Here is an 18,962-nt window from a genome sequence, read left to right on the forward strand (position 1 = left end):
TGCCATCTACTTTTTGTTAGAGGGTAACCTACGCCAGCAGCTCCCCAGGGGCTGGGACCACATGGGGTCCGCTGGGGTGGCAAGGCAGAGCCTGGCCCATCCCTCCATCCCAGTCAGAAGTGGGGCAGTGCAGGGCACCAGGGCAGCCTCAGTCCCTGGCATCAGGCACTTCCTGGGCATGGGCTGAGGCCACACCAGGACACATGGGTGGGCCCATCTTGGTGGGACTCCATGACCAGGCAGGGGAGCTGGAGACCAGCCCTATTGTGACATTGACATTGGTGGGGCAGGGACCAACTGGCCCAGGAGGCTGATGTGGTGTCCTTGCCATGGGCAGTGTGCAGAGTACCCCAGGCAGCTGGGCAGGAACAATCAGGGCTGTCAGTACCTCAGGGCCCAAACACTTGCATGCAGTCCAAAGGTAGGCAGGCTTTATGTGGCAGCTGATGTGCTGCCAGCCATGCCCTGTGTTTGTCCACCCACTTGCCTCAGCCGCCCTGGGAAAAGCCTTACCTGCTTGACTTCTGTGTATGCTTTGCCTCCACATGGTCTTGGATTCTACCACTGATGCTTATTTGCAAAACATATACTACTACATCCAGCTTATTTATGCAACCTAAGCATCATTTGGGCCAGACAGCGACCATCTCAGCTGCCAGGATACTGATTTAAACATCCCTGAAAGGAGCTGTGGCTTTCCTATTTGGACACGACGCAAGTTAGTCCCTGCCCTTTTCACAGGTAACAAAACCCTGACCACATCAAGTGTCAAACTGACCCACAACTCTCTTAATGAAAACACCCTGCTCCACAAGCAGAGGTGCCCAGGGGCCTGAGTTCCCTGGAGCAGTCAGCCACTGCATGATGGTTTGCAGCTGTTTATGGTGACTCTGGCTGTGGGTGGTTCAACACTCATGAGGGCACACCACATGGTGAAATCAGACTCTCAGCATGACATTATTGCTGTCTTCAGACAAAATAAACACCTCAGAAACATAAACAAAGATGTTTATTGCAAATAAAAAAATCATATTCACATCATTAAGTCTTATGAATGATAAAGACATCATGTGGACAAGGGCTGCTGTTTTCATCAGAACAGCTGCCTGGGACATGCATATATTTGTCTGAATGTGCCAAACCAAATCTCTAGCCTTCTATCTAGAAAGGTCTTGATTTGACTGGTGACATCATTCTGACACTTTGACAGTTTCATTTTCCCCTGATCTGGCAGTAGAGGGTCATAGAAAACACCAAACCAAGAATCTGGAAAACAAAGATATTTCTGGTATTACTTGGCAGTGCTGGAAATCCCAAGATACAACTGATACACAATGGGAATATTTTGTTTGAAAATGTCTTGGATTCACATGCGGGCTAAATCTGCTATGCAGAAGATTTTTTCCAATGTGGCTCTTACAGAGTACAACTCCAGAATAGAGACATTTTAATGAAGTCAGTATATACCACAGGTAAGACTGCAGACATCATGGAGAAGTTTCATTTGTTTAAAGATGGATTGCCTCTGTGGATGGGGAACCCCATACCTCTGGGTGTTTAAAATGCAGTTGTTAGCTGTAATGGAGCAGTAATTACTGACAAGTTCAAGGAATTTGGACAAAAATTGAGCATTTCCTTTTCTGATAAAGTTAGAGGGATGTTCACTGTGTATTCTAAGGGTTGTCTCCCTTTGAAATCTTCTTTTCTAGTGTCACTCTCTTTTGTGTAACTATATGTGTGAAGCATATGTATACAGGTATACACATACGTGTGCATACTGTATACAGGTATACATCTGTACACGTACCTCACTGTTTTGAGTTGCAAATGATCACGCAACAAGTATTTTAAATTTATCATTTATGGACTTGGGTTAGAAACAATAGTGAGTTCACTGAAGAAGTTGTTACTTGAAATAGAAAATTCGGTAGGATCACCTTCTGTATTGGGAATTACTGGGTAAAATTCCGTGAATTGTGGCAGACAGCTGGTGAGATCAGATCAGAAAGCTTCCTTCTGGATTTAAAACTAACCAGTCTGTGAAGGTGTTCCACAAAAACGGAAAGCACCCAACTGACACCTTTGAAGCCATAAACACTGGAATACTTTATTTACTTAAAATAGAGACAGAGAAGAGCATATGTAACACAGAGCTAAGACAAAGGGATGGACTCACTGCTGGAATAAACTGACAGGGCTTCCCTGACATACCATGCCCACATTTGTCCTTGCACCCACATGAAACTGGGCCCTTCTTATCTGTATAGTTTTCACTAGTAGGGTGAGCTGAAAGCAGTAGCAGCCCACAAGTGGTATAATGAAGCAGGCAGAGGAAGGAAGACCACTTCTTTTTATTTGGGATTTTCTGGAGCAGAGAGGTGGTTAAGCAAGAGGCCAGTTGCTTGAGTTAATATGGAAAGGCCAAATGTTTATCAAGTGTAAATAACCATCTCACAGTCTGTGCTATCTGAGTCTCATATTGTTTATTCTTTTTTTTTTCTAATCCTTTTATGATTGGGAGAGGCAGCCACCACAGAAAACGCAGCTGGAAACAGGAAAGAATGATGGCCAATGAACTAAAGGCTACAGCTCACATAACTGCAGTAACTAGAGCAAAGTGACTTATAATTTGCCTTAGGGATACAGAAGCAATTTTACACTTCTTTTATATTTTTAAGGCCATTTAATATTGGTGTATTTCACCTATTTTCCCCTCAAAGTAAACATATGGGTGAGAGATCTGACCCCCCACATATAGCTCCTTAAATACCACAAAGCCTGTGCTGAGTAAGAAGTTGGTGGCCTGTCCTCTTCCAGTGCTGCAGCTACATAGTTCTTCCCCACTTACTACTATTTTCCTGGAAACACAGTTTTCCAGTTTTCCTGGAAACACAGAGTTGGGGCTCTTGTCCACTCTTCTACCATGAGGAGCAATCCTCTGCCAATGATGTTAAGAAGTTTTTGCTTTGAGTAACAGACTGAACTTTCCACAGCAATCTTTGTCATTTCTTTTTTTCCCTCAAACATCCATTGGTGGAGAGTGAGGGTGGAGGAAAAAGAAGGAGGAAGAGTGAAAAGAAAAAAAAATGACTGAAGAAAGCATCATGATGAAATTCCCTGTTTCTTTATCATTTTCTCCTATTCAAATCAAAATCAAGTAGCTGACTGGTTAGCCTCACTTCTTTTCCACCTCTCTTCAGAGAAAATCTTGCATGTTATTCTTCAGTGTATGGTGAGGAAATTAAAATAAACAGTTCACATACTCTGTGGTGGTTTACACACAGGAATATATGGAGCATCACACGTGTGCACTCAGACACATTCATGCAGGATCTTGATGCTTAAAGTTTTAATGCCTCAGCATTATAATTTTGCATCAAAACTTCTCAATGATAGGAATACGTACTTTAGGGGCTAAGTTTTCTTAGGAGTTGACTTTTTCCTCAAGCAAAGATGAGGAAGAGGAGGAAAAGTCTGGCTATTCTCCCTCATGTCTTCTTGTGCTGTTTATTCGCACACGTCTCTGTACACAGGGCCTCAGTGTCAGGGCACAGCGTGGCCTCAGGACTGGCAATTTTTTTGAAGAAAATGTCCCATGTGATACACTTGTACTGGCAGCAGGGTGGTCTGGTCCCACCTGAAGTTTGCATCTCAGCAGCCATATACTGTTTATATGTAATAACAGTAAGGTTATAGCTGAGAGGTGGTTTTCCCTTGTCTATTAATTGAGCAAGCCATGTGTTTTAATCCCATTCCCAATGTATTTCCAAGTAGAACATATTTCCTGTCAGCTACTAAATATTTTAACAGTGTACATTGGTACCTCAATAACAGCCAGTCCAAAGGAGATCCCCATAATTATGGCCAGATTGTCTTTTAGTATTTTCATAATCACTTCTCCACAAGGCTGAAAAATAAAACAAAATTATTAATTATAGGTAAGCAACATTATTCTATGGTTATATAGGAAAGAATCTTCTAAATAAACTCTCTCAAACTCTCTCTTTCTCTTTAACTCTGTGCTAAAGAAAGGCTATTTGAATTTACTCTGGCTTGTTGCTAATGAACACAGAAAGCACATGTGTACTTTATGCTCTGCGAAAGTCTTTGCCTTCCCAAGCATGAAGATTTAGTAGCTGACCATAAAAAGTTGCTGTTTCAAAGGAAGACATACAGCTGTAATGCCTAATGTTTGCATAATTTTCAGTTAACAAGGAAAGAAGTGTTTTTTTCTTACTTTCCCTTGATGATCATTCACTACTAGGAAAGAGCCAAGGCAGCCATGACCAGATCTGAAAGGGAACTTCAGTTTCCCACCAATCTAATCTTTGGATTTGAAACTTCAAGGTTTATTATTAGACTTTGGATAAACTAAAAATATTTGGTTATAAAACCTAGCTTAAAAATTAATTTTGTCAAATGTTTGGTGTTCTTAGACTGGGGCTGGATGTAAGAGAGTGATCAGCATGGCTTCATGAGGGGAAAGTCCTGCTTGTTGAACTTGATTTCCTTCTATGACAGGATAACCCATCGAGCTGATCTTGGAAAGCTGGTAGATGTAATCTTTCTGGACTTCAGCAAAGATTTTGATGCTGTCTCACAGTATCCTTCTGGACAAAATGCCCAGCATACAGCTAAATAACCATGTTATGCCATGGGTGAGCAACTGGCTCATGGGTCAGGCACAAAGAATTATAGTAAGGGGGGGTAACATCAGGCTGGAGTCTGGTTAGTAGAGGGATTCTGCAGGGCTCCCTCCTTGGTCCAGTCTCTTCAACATGTTCCTTTAACAACTTGGATGCAGGACTCAAAGGAATACTAAGTAAGTTTGCCAACAGCACTAAACTAGGAGGAGCTGTTGACTCCCTTGAGGGCAGAAAGGCCCTAGAGAGAGAGCTCGGCAAAACAGAGGGATGGGCAACCACCAATTATATGAGGTTTAACAAGGTCAAGTGCCGGATTTTGCAACCCTGGTTATGTTGTGATTAGACTGGCGAATGAGATGCTGGAGAGCAGTGCCATGGGAAAAGGACCTGGGGATCTGGTTGGTGGCAAGTTGAACATGAGTCAGCAGTGCCCTGTCAGCCAGGATGGCCATCCCTGTCCTGGAGTGCATCAGGCACAGCATCACCAGCTGGGCAAGGGAGGGGATTGTCCCACTCTGCTCTGCACTGGGGCGACCTCACCTCGAGTGTTGGGGGCAGTTTTGGGCATCATAATATATGAAAGATATAAAGCTGTTAGAGATTGTCCAAAGGAGGGCTGTGACGACAGTGAAGAGCCTTGACGGGGGAGCCGTATGAGGAGTGGCTGAGGGCACTTGCTCTATTCAACCTGGAGAAGAGGAGACTGGGAGCAGAGACATCTGGGTCTTCAGCATCGTCATGAGAGGAAGCAGAGGGGTAGGTACTGACTTCTTCACTCTCATGAACAGTGACAGGACTCAAGGAAAGGTCATGAAGCTAAGTCAGGGGAGGTTTAGGTTGGATATCAGGAAAAGGTTCTTCACTCAGAGGGTAGCTGGGCACTGGAAGAGTCTCCCCAGGGCAGTGGTCACAGCACCAAGCCTGACAGAGCTCAAGAAGTGTTTGGACAATGCTCTCATGCACATGGTGTGATTCTTGGGGCTGTCCTGTGCAGAGCCAGGAACTGGATTCAATGGTCCTGATGGGTCCCTTCCAACTCAGCTTATTCTATGATTCTACTACTGAAGTTCTGAGCAGACTACTCTCCTTTTGCATATATGCATACATCTGTTCTTACAGTGACTACATTTTCTCCAGGCACTGACAATCCTCGTTCTGCAAACTGGAGGGAACGCCAAGTGCAGCTTAAATCCATCAAAATTACATTGCTGTTACAACACTATGACTGTCTTCCCTCCAAATGTAGTTGTATTTTTTCACCACATTTCCTCTCTCACAATAAACACATGGGTCTTCTAGTTCTTCCAAAAAACCTCTCATTTAAGCTGACTCATAACTGCACTGAATTTCAAATCTTTTTTCCCATATCAGAAGAGTTGGATATCTCTATTAGAATCTCATACCACCATGAAATCTGTGATATCTTGCACCTGCAGTAATTTCACAGATGGCTTCTCATGTGTCCTTTGAGGGCTTGCCTGAGGCCAAAAAGACATTAAAGTGTGGCCAAAACAGCCTCTTTGTATACATCTTATTTCCAGATTGGGTTCTGGCATCCTCTACTTAACCAGACTGTTTCTTTTCTTCGAAATAGTATTTGCTTCTGTGGGATTACATGGGGAGGAACTTACTGCTCAGGCAGGACCTGACTAAGGACCTGTGCAATTGGAGAATTATACAACCAGAATGGACATTTGCTAAAACCTGCTTGGTGCTAGGTGCATACTGGCAAACTTTGCACCACCTGCATTGTAAAACTTCAATTATTTTTTGCTATTCAGTTATTTTGCACACTTATTTTTTCATATTTTTTTTCATACCCATGGAGTCCAGATTTACTCATAAGGAGACAGGCAAACCATGAAATTTATTAATTGGGATCTCTACTGTCTACTAGATGGTACTCTCCTGAGTGTGTTTTCTTGTTGCCTGTCACCAGATATTTTGCCTTATTATTATATTAATTGTTTTAAGATTTTCAAAAGGCTGTAGTTGTAAGAAATCACTCTTTGAGTATTCTGCCATGAATCCTACAATATACAAGATTTCTTTCCAGCAGATCCTGCAAAACGAGTGTGGGTTTTTTATTAAAGGATTATAAAACCCCAAAGGTCTTGAATTTATTGTATTTGATTTTCAATATACCTTAGCATTTTGAAAGTCTCTAAGTCAACATTTCTACTACCACAATGAGCCTGAGTGGGAACATAACCTTCTGGGAGGGGAATGAGGGCCAAAGGGTAGCTGGTGTGCAGCTCTGACCCAGAGGCATACCCTGACCCCAAAGTCATGATTATTTTCATCAATAGTAACCGTGCAGATTGCTAAGGGCCTAAACTGGAAGCATCTCAGGAAGAGGAAGGAGCAAAATTATGAACAGTCATTTCTTAACACATGGCACAGGGGTAATTCTGGCTAACAAAGAGAATGCAAAACCTTCCCTTTTCAGAGAGATGCAGAACTGCTGACTTTGCCAGTCACCAAGGATAACCTTGGGTTAAAACTTGGCTCTTTGGAAAGAAGAGTAAACATTTTTCTCACCTTTTTATAGATGTATCTGCCTTGATATTTGGTGCAGAGGTCTGAACTAGAGGGGTTCTCTAGTTCACACTCACAGATTTTTGAGGCAGGTTTGTTAAAATTTTTTCCCCAGTCTTCAGCTCCATTCAGCAATCCACAGCATTGGTTCTGCAAGAAAGGAGTAAATGGGGAGAAGAGTTAAAAAAGAGGTGATTTTCAGTTTGAAGAGAGTAGGTGAGGGAGCTGAGAGGAACAACAAAACCCAAATTTTATCTCATCTTTTTCCATGTGGAAGTTGTCCCAAATTGGTATGTCTCAAACACCCTTTACATTTCCATACCACTTATAAGAATGTAAGTGCACAAGTCAAAAAAAAAAAAAAAAAAAAAAAAAAAAAAAAAAAGAAAGAAGAGATAGGGGGAAAAAAGACCAAATTTTCAGTATAAAGTGCTCAATAAACATTTACATACTATAAAGCTAGTAATTATCAGTGCCAGAATGGAACTGGAACACTGGGTGTAGCATGTTTTGAGAATCAAGACTTCTTTCTGTCGGTTATACTTGCAGAAGGTAAGTTGCTGGCTCCAGTATCATCCACATTTCACATCTTGAAAAGCCAGGCTGGAAATGTAAAATTCAGGCACATAAAACTCCAAAATCTAGAAAAATAACCACTTTGAATGATGGTTATCCCTTTAAATTAGAAATGGACTGAGGAGACCAGGGCTCCATTTGGGGTTTGTGAAACCTAAACCAGGTGCAGTTTCACTTCATGCTCCACTATATTGAAGCCCCTAAAGCTCAGGGGTGCAAAGTTGGGTTTGAGGTTCTCCCTCTATTAAAAACCAGCTGGAAATGTTCACATAATTTTGTATAAAAAGCAAAGGCTGTGGGACATAATATAGCAGTTCTGGTACATTTAAAAATTAGTGCAGTAATGATGGTATTTTTCATTTTGCTCATCTCTCCAGAGAGTTGCTTATTATATCAGAAGAAATAAGCTGTCTCAGAAGCAGAGGACAAGGCTGGAAGTGGAATGGGAAGGAGAAGTGGAGGTAACATAAGACACCTAAATATTGTTCCTTGTTTCATTTTCTTTCATACAGCAGTCTTTAAAAGCATAAGAATTAACTTTAAGTCTATCCATCAAAGTCATCACCCATCAGGGACTAAAAAACACAGAAGAGCAGGCATTCCATCAATGTACAGGCCCAGGTACTTGTGGGAGGGGAAGGGGTGTGTGCTGTCAATTATATCAATGAGATTCCAGGGAATTCTCTGCATGATACCCTGGAGCAAGCTCACACTAAGTGTCGACCATCTGGCATCTTGCAGGGTGGGGGCGCCAGGAAAAGTATAAACAGAACAAAAATAAACTTCTCATCATATTTTCTTCCCACTTGTCACACAGTAAAGCATGGCATTTAATGACTTTATAGCAGTCGGATATTCCAAATTAAATACACTCCTGTGTTTTCCTCATCCCTGGGGTTATCTTTCCTTAAAAGTACTGGAGTGTTCTTATTTGAGATATGGTGAAGGATTAATGTTCCTTCAGAAGGAAAAGCTGTAAGAAAGGGCCATGCAGTCCTCTCATGAAAGAGCTTAGCTAACTGTCAATTTCACTTGCATGTGGTGTGTCCTTGCTTCATTGCTCTTACAGACAACACTATTGCACAAAGAAATCATCACAGGAAGACCATGTCCTATCAAGACAACAGAAGCTCCTTCTGTGGTATTTCAACTTGCCTTTAAGTCAAACCCTTCCTTATCCCCAGGGAATGAAATTCAAGTCTGTGACAGAGTAGTCTTAAAATGAAGCAGAGACTGATGCTAGAGATGAAAGAGATAACAACCCTTTCATTTTTTTTTACTGTTTAATTACCTCTCTCTCAAACTTCTGGAATGTCTCTTGATACTCTTTCTCTGCTCCTGTAGTGCTTTGCAGTGCTTCCATATTTGCCGTTAGAGTAAGGTTAAGGGCTAATTCCGCCTGCAAGTTAAAATATATTATTAATTTTTTGGGAAGAAACAAAACTATATGAAGACATCAATGAAAATCTTGAATAATACTGTACCTGAGATTTGTACACTGCTCCTAAAATACCTCCTGTGACCTGAAGAATCACAATCAGAAGTAGTCCAATGAAAAACTGGAAAGAAAACAGAAGGGGTAGAAAACTATATTACTTTTGACCAAGGTGATATAATTTCTTCTAAGTTAACATTTCTCTTTCATGTGCTTGAATAACCATGTAGGTAGAATGATGTTCCAGTCAGAGCTGCTCCAATTATTTCTTCTTTGACGATGAGAAAAAGTGGTGCTCGAGACAGAGTGTGCTCAGCTGGTGATCAAAACAAGGCACACACCAGAATAGTGGCATGATAACAGTGTGTAGGTGGGAGTTGGGCAGGAGGACAGGGAGGACATTCTAGGTGGACCAGCAAAGGGAGCAACTGGGAATTTATAAAATTAAATAAGATAGATAATGGGGGAAAGTTGATAGAGGGAACTTTGATGGTGTCTGGATAGAAGAAAAGCTAGTGACATGCCCAGGTCTCTCTGGACCTTGTCTTCTTGCTGATGAGACCAACCATCATTTTTACCACAATAGAATTCAGAAGGGGCCCAAAATCAAGGTAAGAAATGAAAACACAGGATCATAATCATGCTTTTGGTTAAATTAAAAGGTTCTCATTCTTGTTTCATAATACTTGCAAGGACTCTATCCATCAAATGAAGCTGTGGCCTGTTAAAGGCAGACAAATGGGTTTTTTTCCTACCAACATCAGCATGCACCGGCTCTCCCTTACAGCACCGCAACATCCCAGGAACCCAAGGACCATAATGATGGAGCCCACGGCTATTAGTAGATTAACTCCTGCAAGCATGCTGCTGTCCATCCCCTGAAAAGAGAGGGAAAAAAAATCTTCCAGCTACAAGAAGGTCCTCCTAAAAACATCTGTATTACCCAAAACAAGATAATTATTTTGTAACTGATAAATATACTGAGTAACAACTATGGACAAATTCTGATCCATAAATAAACAAAGCTCTAATGCTCCCTTCTCAAATGTTTTGGTGCAGAGCTTTGTAAAATCTGTTTTTTCACAATCTTTGTTTCTGCACAAGATGAAAGTCAATTTTACAAAGTAAATGAATAGATAAAGATCTTCTGTCTTTAAAGGGGCTTTCAGTTGGTTTTCAGTCAATGAATCTTTGCCTTTTACTGGAAGTAGGAGACTTGATTATCTCAAAACCTCTTCTACATTAACCAAATGTTAAAGAAAAAAACTCTCTGTTTGTCATTAGAAGGCCAGGAATATACTCTGTGACTGTTCCTGAGAGAACACTTCTCAGAGCGATGCTGGATATATTAGAGAAATAGTTAGATGTATTTTCCAAGGCAGCTTTCTTTCTTTTTTTTTTTTCTTTTTTTTTTTTCCCCAGGCTTGCTCTCCAATATTACCCTCAGAGATAATAACTTTATTTTGATGTGTGGGACATTCAACTAAACAATTCATATACCTCAATATTATTAAATATCAAATTATTCAGTTCCCACAGGACTGACTAAGGCCAAAGGCCAAAATAGAGAAAAGTGTTCAAAGAATATTTTCCAGTGTGACTGGTGCCAAGATTAGCAAAAATGTCTGGAAGTTGTCACATGTATCTTCTGATGGAAATTGCAAAGGTATATAGACAAGTATAATTTGAAGAATGTGTTGTTCTTTCCCTTTCCAAGTTGGACTGAACCTCCTGTTATTTATTCTTAGAAAGCTCTATTCATCTACAGCCAAATCCTTATGCTCTGCTTAGTTATTACTGAGGTGAAACATACATTGGTTTTGAATGGGAACTTTGCCAGCCTTGAGGCAAAAATGTGAGAAAATGCTTTCAGTTTTTGTCCTGACTCTTAATTCTAGGTTTTTGGGGAGTACTAAGTGTCGTTTCAGGAAAGCAGTTTGTCACACATTTAAATATTCCTTTCTGAATAGGAAATCTCTCAAAAAAATAAGATATGGTAGTAGTTGTGGTTGTCCAAGCTCCATTGTATCGTTTGAGGCATCATACTACAGATTGTCAACTATCAAGTATGGCAGTTTTAGCTTCTAGTAAAATGTTGATTGAGGAGGGAAAGTTGTGATTCTTCCTATTCCACAGAAGAGAATGGCAGAACTCTCCACCATGACCTAATTTACCCGATGACACAGTGTCATCCTGAACAGAGTTCACTTGCATCCATGCTCTGCCAGACGAGACATCTGGGACTGGCTAAGGGAAACAGTGTCATCAGCCAAATGGCAGGAAATATACAAAGCTATCTTCTTACTTCCACCATCTTTTTATTTCCAGGTGGGAAAATACTGGCTTAAAAATTATTGTTCTTAACTGACAGACTGTGCTAGAGCAACAGGGGAGTTATCTGAAGAACTGCAACTTGATCTATACTAAAGGCTCAATCTGAAAGTTGAAAAAAAAATGCTTCCATGACACACCTGGCCATTTTTTCACTACTATGGCCAAAAACGTCTTTTTGAAAATAGAAGAATTCAAATTAAGCTTTCAAATTAATTTGCATTTCTGTGGCCAAAATTCATTTGAAGAAATGTACTGCTTAAACCTTAGAGTCAGTGCCATTCGGTACACTCTGGGCAAAAGGGCCTACAGGACCATGGGGTCTTTGCAACAACAGGACCAACCTCTGCTGCATGTCTGCAAGATTAAGAGCTCCTCAAAACTGTATTTTCCCTAGCTTTGCAGAAAATAAAAGTCATAATATCCAAAGTAATTTAATAACCCATACAAAAATCCAGGAGGGCAATTCAGGGTCTTTCTTCTACCCTCCAGGAGGACTTTTAGGACATTGTAATGCTAGACTCTTGAGCATCTAAGACTCTTTATATATAAATATGAGGGGAAAAGGATAAGGTGTTTTTAAGGAGCTGTTGAAAATTCAAGGGAAAAATCCTTTCTCCCTTTCAAAGTTATAGTTACTAGGGAAATAAGAGTTGTGTTATTGAATATAGTGAGAAAGATAAAATATTCCCTAAAAACATACGGAGTAACCCTAGGAATAAATATGAATGTACTATTTTAATAGGGAAAAACATTGAAAAGTCTATGAGCTGCATGGCTCCACATTATTCTCTCTAACACCAAAATCATTAACAAAACCGTAATTATTTTTCACTAGAGGTGAGAGACACATTTTCAGACAGAAATCTGTGTGCATCTGCATGAAACTACATTAATAACACTAGCAGCTACTTCTCATAGTCACCTATCTCTGCTTGCATCAATCACTTTATCTGACTACCTGCACCATGATATTTAATCTTAACGCCATAAAATGCATTCCTCTTCACCCACACAAACCACCTCAACAAAAACATAGCAAATTTGTGCAAATGAACATGGGAAATTAAAGTGTATGCAGAGGTTTCCACCTTTTGCATGGTGCTGGTATGACTGCATTTACCTGCTGAGCACCGCTAACACGTATCCATATAGAGACTCCCAGAATAATGGAACCACACACCTGTGGGAGAAAATAAAGACAAGTAAGAAGGGTCAGCAACTTTTTTACTAACATTCAGTATCCAAATTGCACCATATGCCGTCCAAACTTCTGAAATCATTTGTCTGGCAAAGCAAAAGAAACATGAATTGCTGGAGCAGAGAATATTGATTCATTTCCAGGAAAATTCATAAGTGTAGTTAAATCTTCAGGTATGCACCAAATCCCTGATGTTTCTACCTCAGAGGACTATGAATTTTCATGATGATTTATACATGTGTTTGGGAAGCACACAGAAATTCTGTCAGGTGAGAGAGTAATATAAATTGCTATTGTATGTGTAAAAGGTGTCTGTAAAGAATGTTGTTTCTTGTATAATGGAAACATGAGATTTGATAAGGGATGTTTGCATAATTGTTGTTTCTAGATTTATTCAGGACACATATCTGGAGACATTCTCTAGGATAAAGCTATCAGGAAAAGTTCTAAATAAATTCTTTCTGCTGTTTCAAATGCAGCAATATCTGACCATCTCCAATCCTTAGAATAGTCCTCATAAAATGCCTAGAGTAATTGTTTCCATTATATTTTTATAGAAAACAGCCAAGTACAACTTGGTCTTGTACATGAGAATGTTTGGCCAGGATGACTTGCCTTAAGATGTTGAAGTCAGGGAAGATGAATCCCAGGTCCAGACACATTCCCTCATCCCTAGTTGTGCTCCTATTTCATCGATCATTGAGGTACCATTCCCCTGTGTGCCAGTCACTCTATTCCTAACCTTGGTGCTGATGATTCTTGCACAGAATTTCTCTTTATTAAGTGCTGGACATAGGTAACAAAGAGACTACTCAGGTGTAAGGTTTGTGTCTACTGAGATGACTGGTAGGAAAGAGACATCACTGAGGACCAGGGACTAATCAGATTTAGAATTATCTCCGTCTGCCACTAATACTCAAGTCATAAATGGCCCTGAAATGTTGTTATGAATTTCCCTTGAAGACTGGGACTATTGAAATTAAAATAGTTATTTTTATATCTTTTAGATATTTTTTCTTAAAAATACTTCCCTTACAGAAGTTTTCACATAATATTCAGCGTCAATGACTTTAGCAGATTATTGAATATGGAATAGAGCCAGCACTCAGACATGGGTACCACACATTTTCCTGATCTAAGTAAAGCTCCTATAGGCACATTTTAAACCTGAAAAGGAAAGTTGTACAGTCAATGACAACTATAGCATGTTATCAGATTTAACTAGAACTCCCCACTGAAACCTTTTGAATCCTGCAAAAAAACGTGTGGAACCGGCCTAGAAACTGATGGTATCATATGACTGTACATTTTGGTCTTGTTCAGCAGCACTGTGTGAGTGGTGTGGCTATTCACTAGATAACATGGGCTTGCTAATGTGAAAATTTCCACTGAAGAGTCTACAGGTACAAATCCAAAGAGAGTTTGTCACACTGTCTTTTTTATTACATAGCACCTCCCATAAAAGTACAGCAGAGTAGTAGAAGCAAATTTAGCTAAATGTACAGGAACTCATCAATCAGATGCAAATGTTACACTATTTCCTCCACGTAAAAATAGACACATCATTTATAAATCAAAATTTTAGTAAGATGTGCACATATTTTAATTTTTAAAATAGAGTTTTTAGGTTGGTAAAAAATTCTCCATTTCAGTAAAATCTTAATGGTTTGTTTCTGTTTATTTTCATAGTATACAAAGTGTACAAAAACACACAACGAAAAGCAAATAAATATTTTATTTGCTATTGTGAAATAGCAAATAAAAATGGTCTGTTCCCAAAGAGCCCAAGCTGAACATGTCAAGTTTGCTGGAATACTCCATCTTAATTTTTGAGTTTTCTTAAAATAAAGTTTCAAGTAAATAAAATTCATTTCAGGAAATTTCATTTTTAATGAACCACCAGTGTTTTCCAATGGAATAAAATTAGCTTATTTGAAAATGTCTTCACCCATTTTCCCGAAACTAGATGGCTATGGTATTTTTGCCTTAACCCTTGATAAAGAATCACTGGTCTTATCTCAGTCTCATAAACTGAACAGCAACAGTACTGCTTCCCTCAAATTTGGTAGGTCCTCCTCAAGCTTTCAGTTTTGGTGTGATGAGGAAATACAGCCTAGTTAGTTAAATCAATATCACCTCAGATGAGCCTGACATAGTGCTGAACCAACAGTATATTAAGACTCTGCAATTCTCATACACACAAATACCAAATTTATGGGGAATTTCCTCCATTGGCACACCCTTTTCAAACATTCAGTTCGAGGATATCAGGAGGAACTTGTACAAGGTTGCTTCTGTTAAAGAAAACATTCGACTGGAACACTTCCTTGAGACACCTGAAATTACAGCTCGAGGAAGGTCCTACAGAGAATGTGGTCTCTGGCTCAGCAAACCTGCTAAGCATGCGTTGCTACTTCAGGGATTGAGATGTTCACATCAAGGTTCGGGGAAGGGGCCACTTTGTTTGTAGCTGGGACTGCAAGTCTGGTATTAACAACTGATCAAAGATGCTCCGTCACTAACTATGTTGCTTCAAACTAGTGTCAGACATCAGTATTCGGTGGGAAAAAAAAGGTAGTTCTACAATTTTGCATGATGTGGAGTAGCAGAAGTTGACACAATGAGGACAGCAGGTAAGACTGGATATCCTGCGAGCTCCAAAGAAGGGAAAGAAGAAAAATCTGACGTGTTAGAACTAACAAGGGTTAATTTAAGGACTGTTAGAAATTCCATATAGGCACCTAGTTCCAAAGCACAGGTCTTTAAAAGCCTAGTCAGCTATTTTTCACCAAACTAGGAAGATGAAAAACTCTATTTGTGTGCTGGAGCCCAACATGGGGCTCGTGGGTATGTAGATGCCCAGGGGACACATGTTATGTAGTGAAGCCAAAGTCAATTTGCAGAGCTATCTTAGGCTATTCCAGGGCTTGCACATTTAGTGTGATGCTGCATGAGCTGCTTAGAAAAAGTAATCAGAAGGCTAGGAAGACCATTCCTGAGTCTTCTAAGAGGGGCCACTCCCTGATAGATTGCAAAGGGCATAAAATGAAAGGACACCAGGTAAATAGGCAGCCGTCATTCTTATCTATTAAGGTTAATGTCACCTTCATTTCCCAGTATCAATAATTTTCCACTTGTCAACTGCCTTGTACACTAGAGAAAGCAGCTGTGGGACAAGTGGCTGAAAAATCATCTCTGTTCCCTCTACCTTACTATTGCAGTTTAATGATTTCCAGGAATTAGAGACAGGACTGTGAACCAAAAAATTCAGTTTTGTCAGCCCATACATCTGTTCTTCCTGATCTTGATCATGCTAAACTTAACATCTTCCTAAAAATAATTAACTATAGCTGCATTCCTGTCCTTCTCTGTTTCATTCTTCCCTATCTTAATAGTGCTAAACAGCTTCCTTTAAAAGAGTTAACTACAGTTGCATTCCTGTCCTTCTCTGTTCCATCCAGGCAGTCACATGCACAGCGAATACTCTCAGCATTCTCTTACTCAGAATACAGTATGGGTTTTCCAACTTTGGTATAAAGATAGGAAGTTTGTTTCACACATGCTTGTTTCAAGGCTCCCCCAGGATCCCACCCCTTTTTTTACCCTAGGAAATCCATACTGTCTCTGGGGGCACAGGACATTACTCCAGTGTTCGTTCTAGAAGTAGTTTGGAGCTTTTCTGATGCTAGTCTGAGACATTTCCCCATGTTTTAGCTTACAGTAAACACAGATGAATGTGAACAGGTGTGCTGGTTTTGGCTGGGGTAATTTTCTTCACAGTGGCTGGTATAGGGCTGTGTTTTGGATTTGTGCTGAACACAGGGTTCATAATATAGAGAAGTTTTTGTTATTGCTGAGCAGGGCTTACATCGAGTTTTCTTTCTCCTTTCATACTGCTACTCTGGTGAGGGGACTGGGGGTGCGTGGGAAGTTGGGAGGAGACACACCCTGGACAGAATACCATAGCTGACCACAGGAATGTTCCAAACCATTTGACATCATGCTCAGTAGATAAATCTGGGAGGAAGAAGGAGAAAGGCAGAGGATGTTTGAAGTGATAACATTTGTGTTCGCAAGTAAACATTTCACTTTATGGGGCCCTGCCATCCCAGAGATGGCTGAACATCTGCCTGCCCATGTGAAGCAGGGAATTAATTCCTTGGGCTTTTTTGCTTGCATGTATGGCTTTTGCTTTCCCTATTAAACTGTCTTTATGTCAACTCATGAATTTTCCAGCTTTTAAACCTCCAATTCTGTCTCCGATCCTGCTGGTGGGGGAGTGAGTGAGCATCTGCGTGGTACTTGGTTTCTCATTGGGGTCAAACCACAAAAACAGGAAAAACTTCCTGAGGAACAGGAATTCAAATTCAGAAGCTTATAGATTCTTGTAAGTATTGTTGCATAAAAACTTCAACACAAATGTCAAAAATCTTCAATCTGCCTTGATAGAAGTGGAGGAAGAAACTGGGGGACACAGTCCAAACCATTGCTGGTCTGTCAGGAATTTCTTTGTGAGGTTCATAAGCAACCAAAGAATTTGGTCTAGCCACAGATTTTCCAAGGCTACTGTTTGTGGTCCCTTTTGAATGGTATCACCTTTTCACTTGAAAAAAATCCCTTGAGGCAAAGCCCATAATGTGTCTAGTAGTTCCTCTTCTGGTTTCAGTGAACCCCTGGTGAACCTGAAAAATCTCTGTCAGGAAATCTGACAGTGAGGTTGAACCATGACAGAAACGTTCTTTAACTCAAACCTTTCCAGAGCTTCCAGGACCTGAAATTCTTGCAACCCAGATAAGATGTGATAAATAAACAAATATGGTTCAAATAACACCCAGAAACCTGCCTGCTGTATTGGCCTGTGCTGTGCTGTATCGGCCTTGGTACAGCTGTTGGCAGTACTGCCAGCTCATACATTCTTACAAACATTTACTGCCCACCATCAGAAACTAATTATGCACTGAATGTAAAGCAAAGAACCACAAAGAAGGATATGAAAACCGTTTATCAATTAGGAGGCTAAAAATTCAGTGAATTTTCCATATTTTCTGTTGCAACTACATATTCAGGATCTTGCATGCCAACAGCAGCAATAAAAGGATGAGAACTGTGCATTGTTATTGGAGAGTCTCTTACATTCTGACTGAGATGAGTGATGTCCTTTAACATGGGAGGCACAAGATGAGCAGGGAGACAGACTTGTGGCTTGTCTACTTTTGAATGCAGAGGGAAAAGTGTTTAGATGAAAAAAGACAAAGGGAAGGGCAAAAGTTAAATATATTCTCCCCTCCCTGATTTAGAATCGTACTCTGGTTCCACTTATGCTCTATTTTCCTTACAATTCTTTTAACTACAGCATTCAGACAATGGGGAACACATTTCATGCATTACTAATAACAGTTTAAACGCTAACTTACCCAAAATAAGAAGTTGAAGACAAACATGGAGTACTTAATGCAGCTGCTTACACCCGCCATTTTCGACAAGCTGAGACAAAAACAAGTGCCGCAGAAGAAGCTTTCCTAAGAGTTTGACCTTGATATAAAAGTTGTTCTTGTGTCTTCAGAAAACCTCTGAAACCACGTCAAATTACACCGTGCTCTGCTACCGAAAGCAAAAATTATGACCGAGTTATCCACAATTGCTTAAGTAGTTGCTTTACCACAGGTAAACATTAACCAAGCATTGGGGAAGCACTACAAGTTGTTATCACCACAGGCTCTTACTGTGTCTTGTGATTTGTACTTCTCTGTAATAATCCTATTACTTACCCTACACCTCAAAAGTAAATAATGAAGCAAAAGCTATAGTTCGGCAAGTGATCATAAAAATATTTTACAGACCTGCTTTTAAGAGGAGGTTGAAATGATTGCAGTTCTTTACATTGCAGGGTTTACTCTTTCACTGCCTTGTGTTCACTGCCAGCATTCATTCAGTTGTGTTCACACTTCCGCTTCAGATATTCAACCAGCATAAAGGGATGGGTCTGGTTTATCCTAGCAGAGGTGGGGCAAGGCATCTGCCAACATTTTCTCCCTCTATCTACTTCAGATCCTTTTCCCCTTCCTCACCAAGTCAGGACCCCAGGACTCCGAGCATTGTGCACAAAATGTCCGACTGTGCAGGTTTCCAGAAGTGTTTTGAACCCCAGCGTGGTAATCCTAGTTCTGGCATTAGATGCAGGATACCTCTCAGAAATAGGAACTAGACTCATTCCAGAAGGCAAGGCAATAAGCTT

The 18,962-nt window shown here is 40.3% G+C and overlaps 1 protein-coding gene across 1 annotated transcript; it reads right to left on the minus strand.

Moving 5' to 3' along the window:
- Positions 1-992: 992 nt before the first annotated feature.
- On the minus strand, positions 993-18,649 carry TSPAN8 (tetraspanin 8). The gene is made up of 9 exons (XM_008632895.2): positions 18,568-18,649; positions 18,142-18,328; positions 12,650-12,709; positions 9,951-10,073; positions 9,245-9,319; positions 9,052-9,159; positions 7,188-7,334; positions 3,824-3,907; positions 993-1,266 (listed from the first exon to the last, which is right to left on the minus strand). Exons 2-9 carry the CDS (start codon positions 18,199-18,201, stop codon positions 1,213-1,215), a joined length of 711 nt encoding a protein of 236 aa, XP_008631117.1. The 5' UTR covers positions 18,202-18,328; positions 18,568-18,649; the 3' UTR covers positions 993-1,212.
- Between the last annotated feature and the right edge of the window lie 313 nt (positions 18,650-18,962).

The sequence above is a fragment of the Corvus brachyrhynchos genome, unplaced genomic scaffold (genome assembly GCF_000691975.1).
Source record: "Corvus brachyrhynchos isolate BGI_N302 unplaced genomic scaffold, ASM69197v1 scaffold32, whole genome shotgun sequence".
In the NCBI taxonomy this organism is placed as follows: Eukaryota; Metazoa; Chordata; class Aves; order Passeriformes; family Corvidae; genus Corvus; species Corvus brachyrhynchos.

What these genes read in the sequence shown, in the direction of transcription:
- TSPAN8 (XM_008632895.2), bottom strand. Translation starts at nt 18,201, where the DNA reads ATGGCGGGTGTAAGCAGCTGCATTAAGTACTCCATGTTTGTCTTCAAC. An exon ending in GTGTTAGCGGTGCTCAGCAG is followed by an intron (nt 10,074 to 12,649) that starts GTAAATGCAGTC and finishes CTCTCTTTTCAG; the next exon opens with GGGATGGACAGCAGCATGCT. An exon ending in GAGCAGTGTACAAATCTCAG is followed by an intron (nt 9,160 to 9,244) that starts GTACAGTATTAT and finishes TTTAACTTGCAG; the next exon opens with GCGGAATTAGCCCTTAACCT.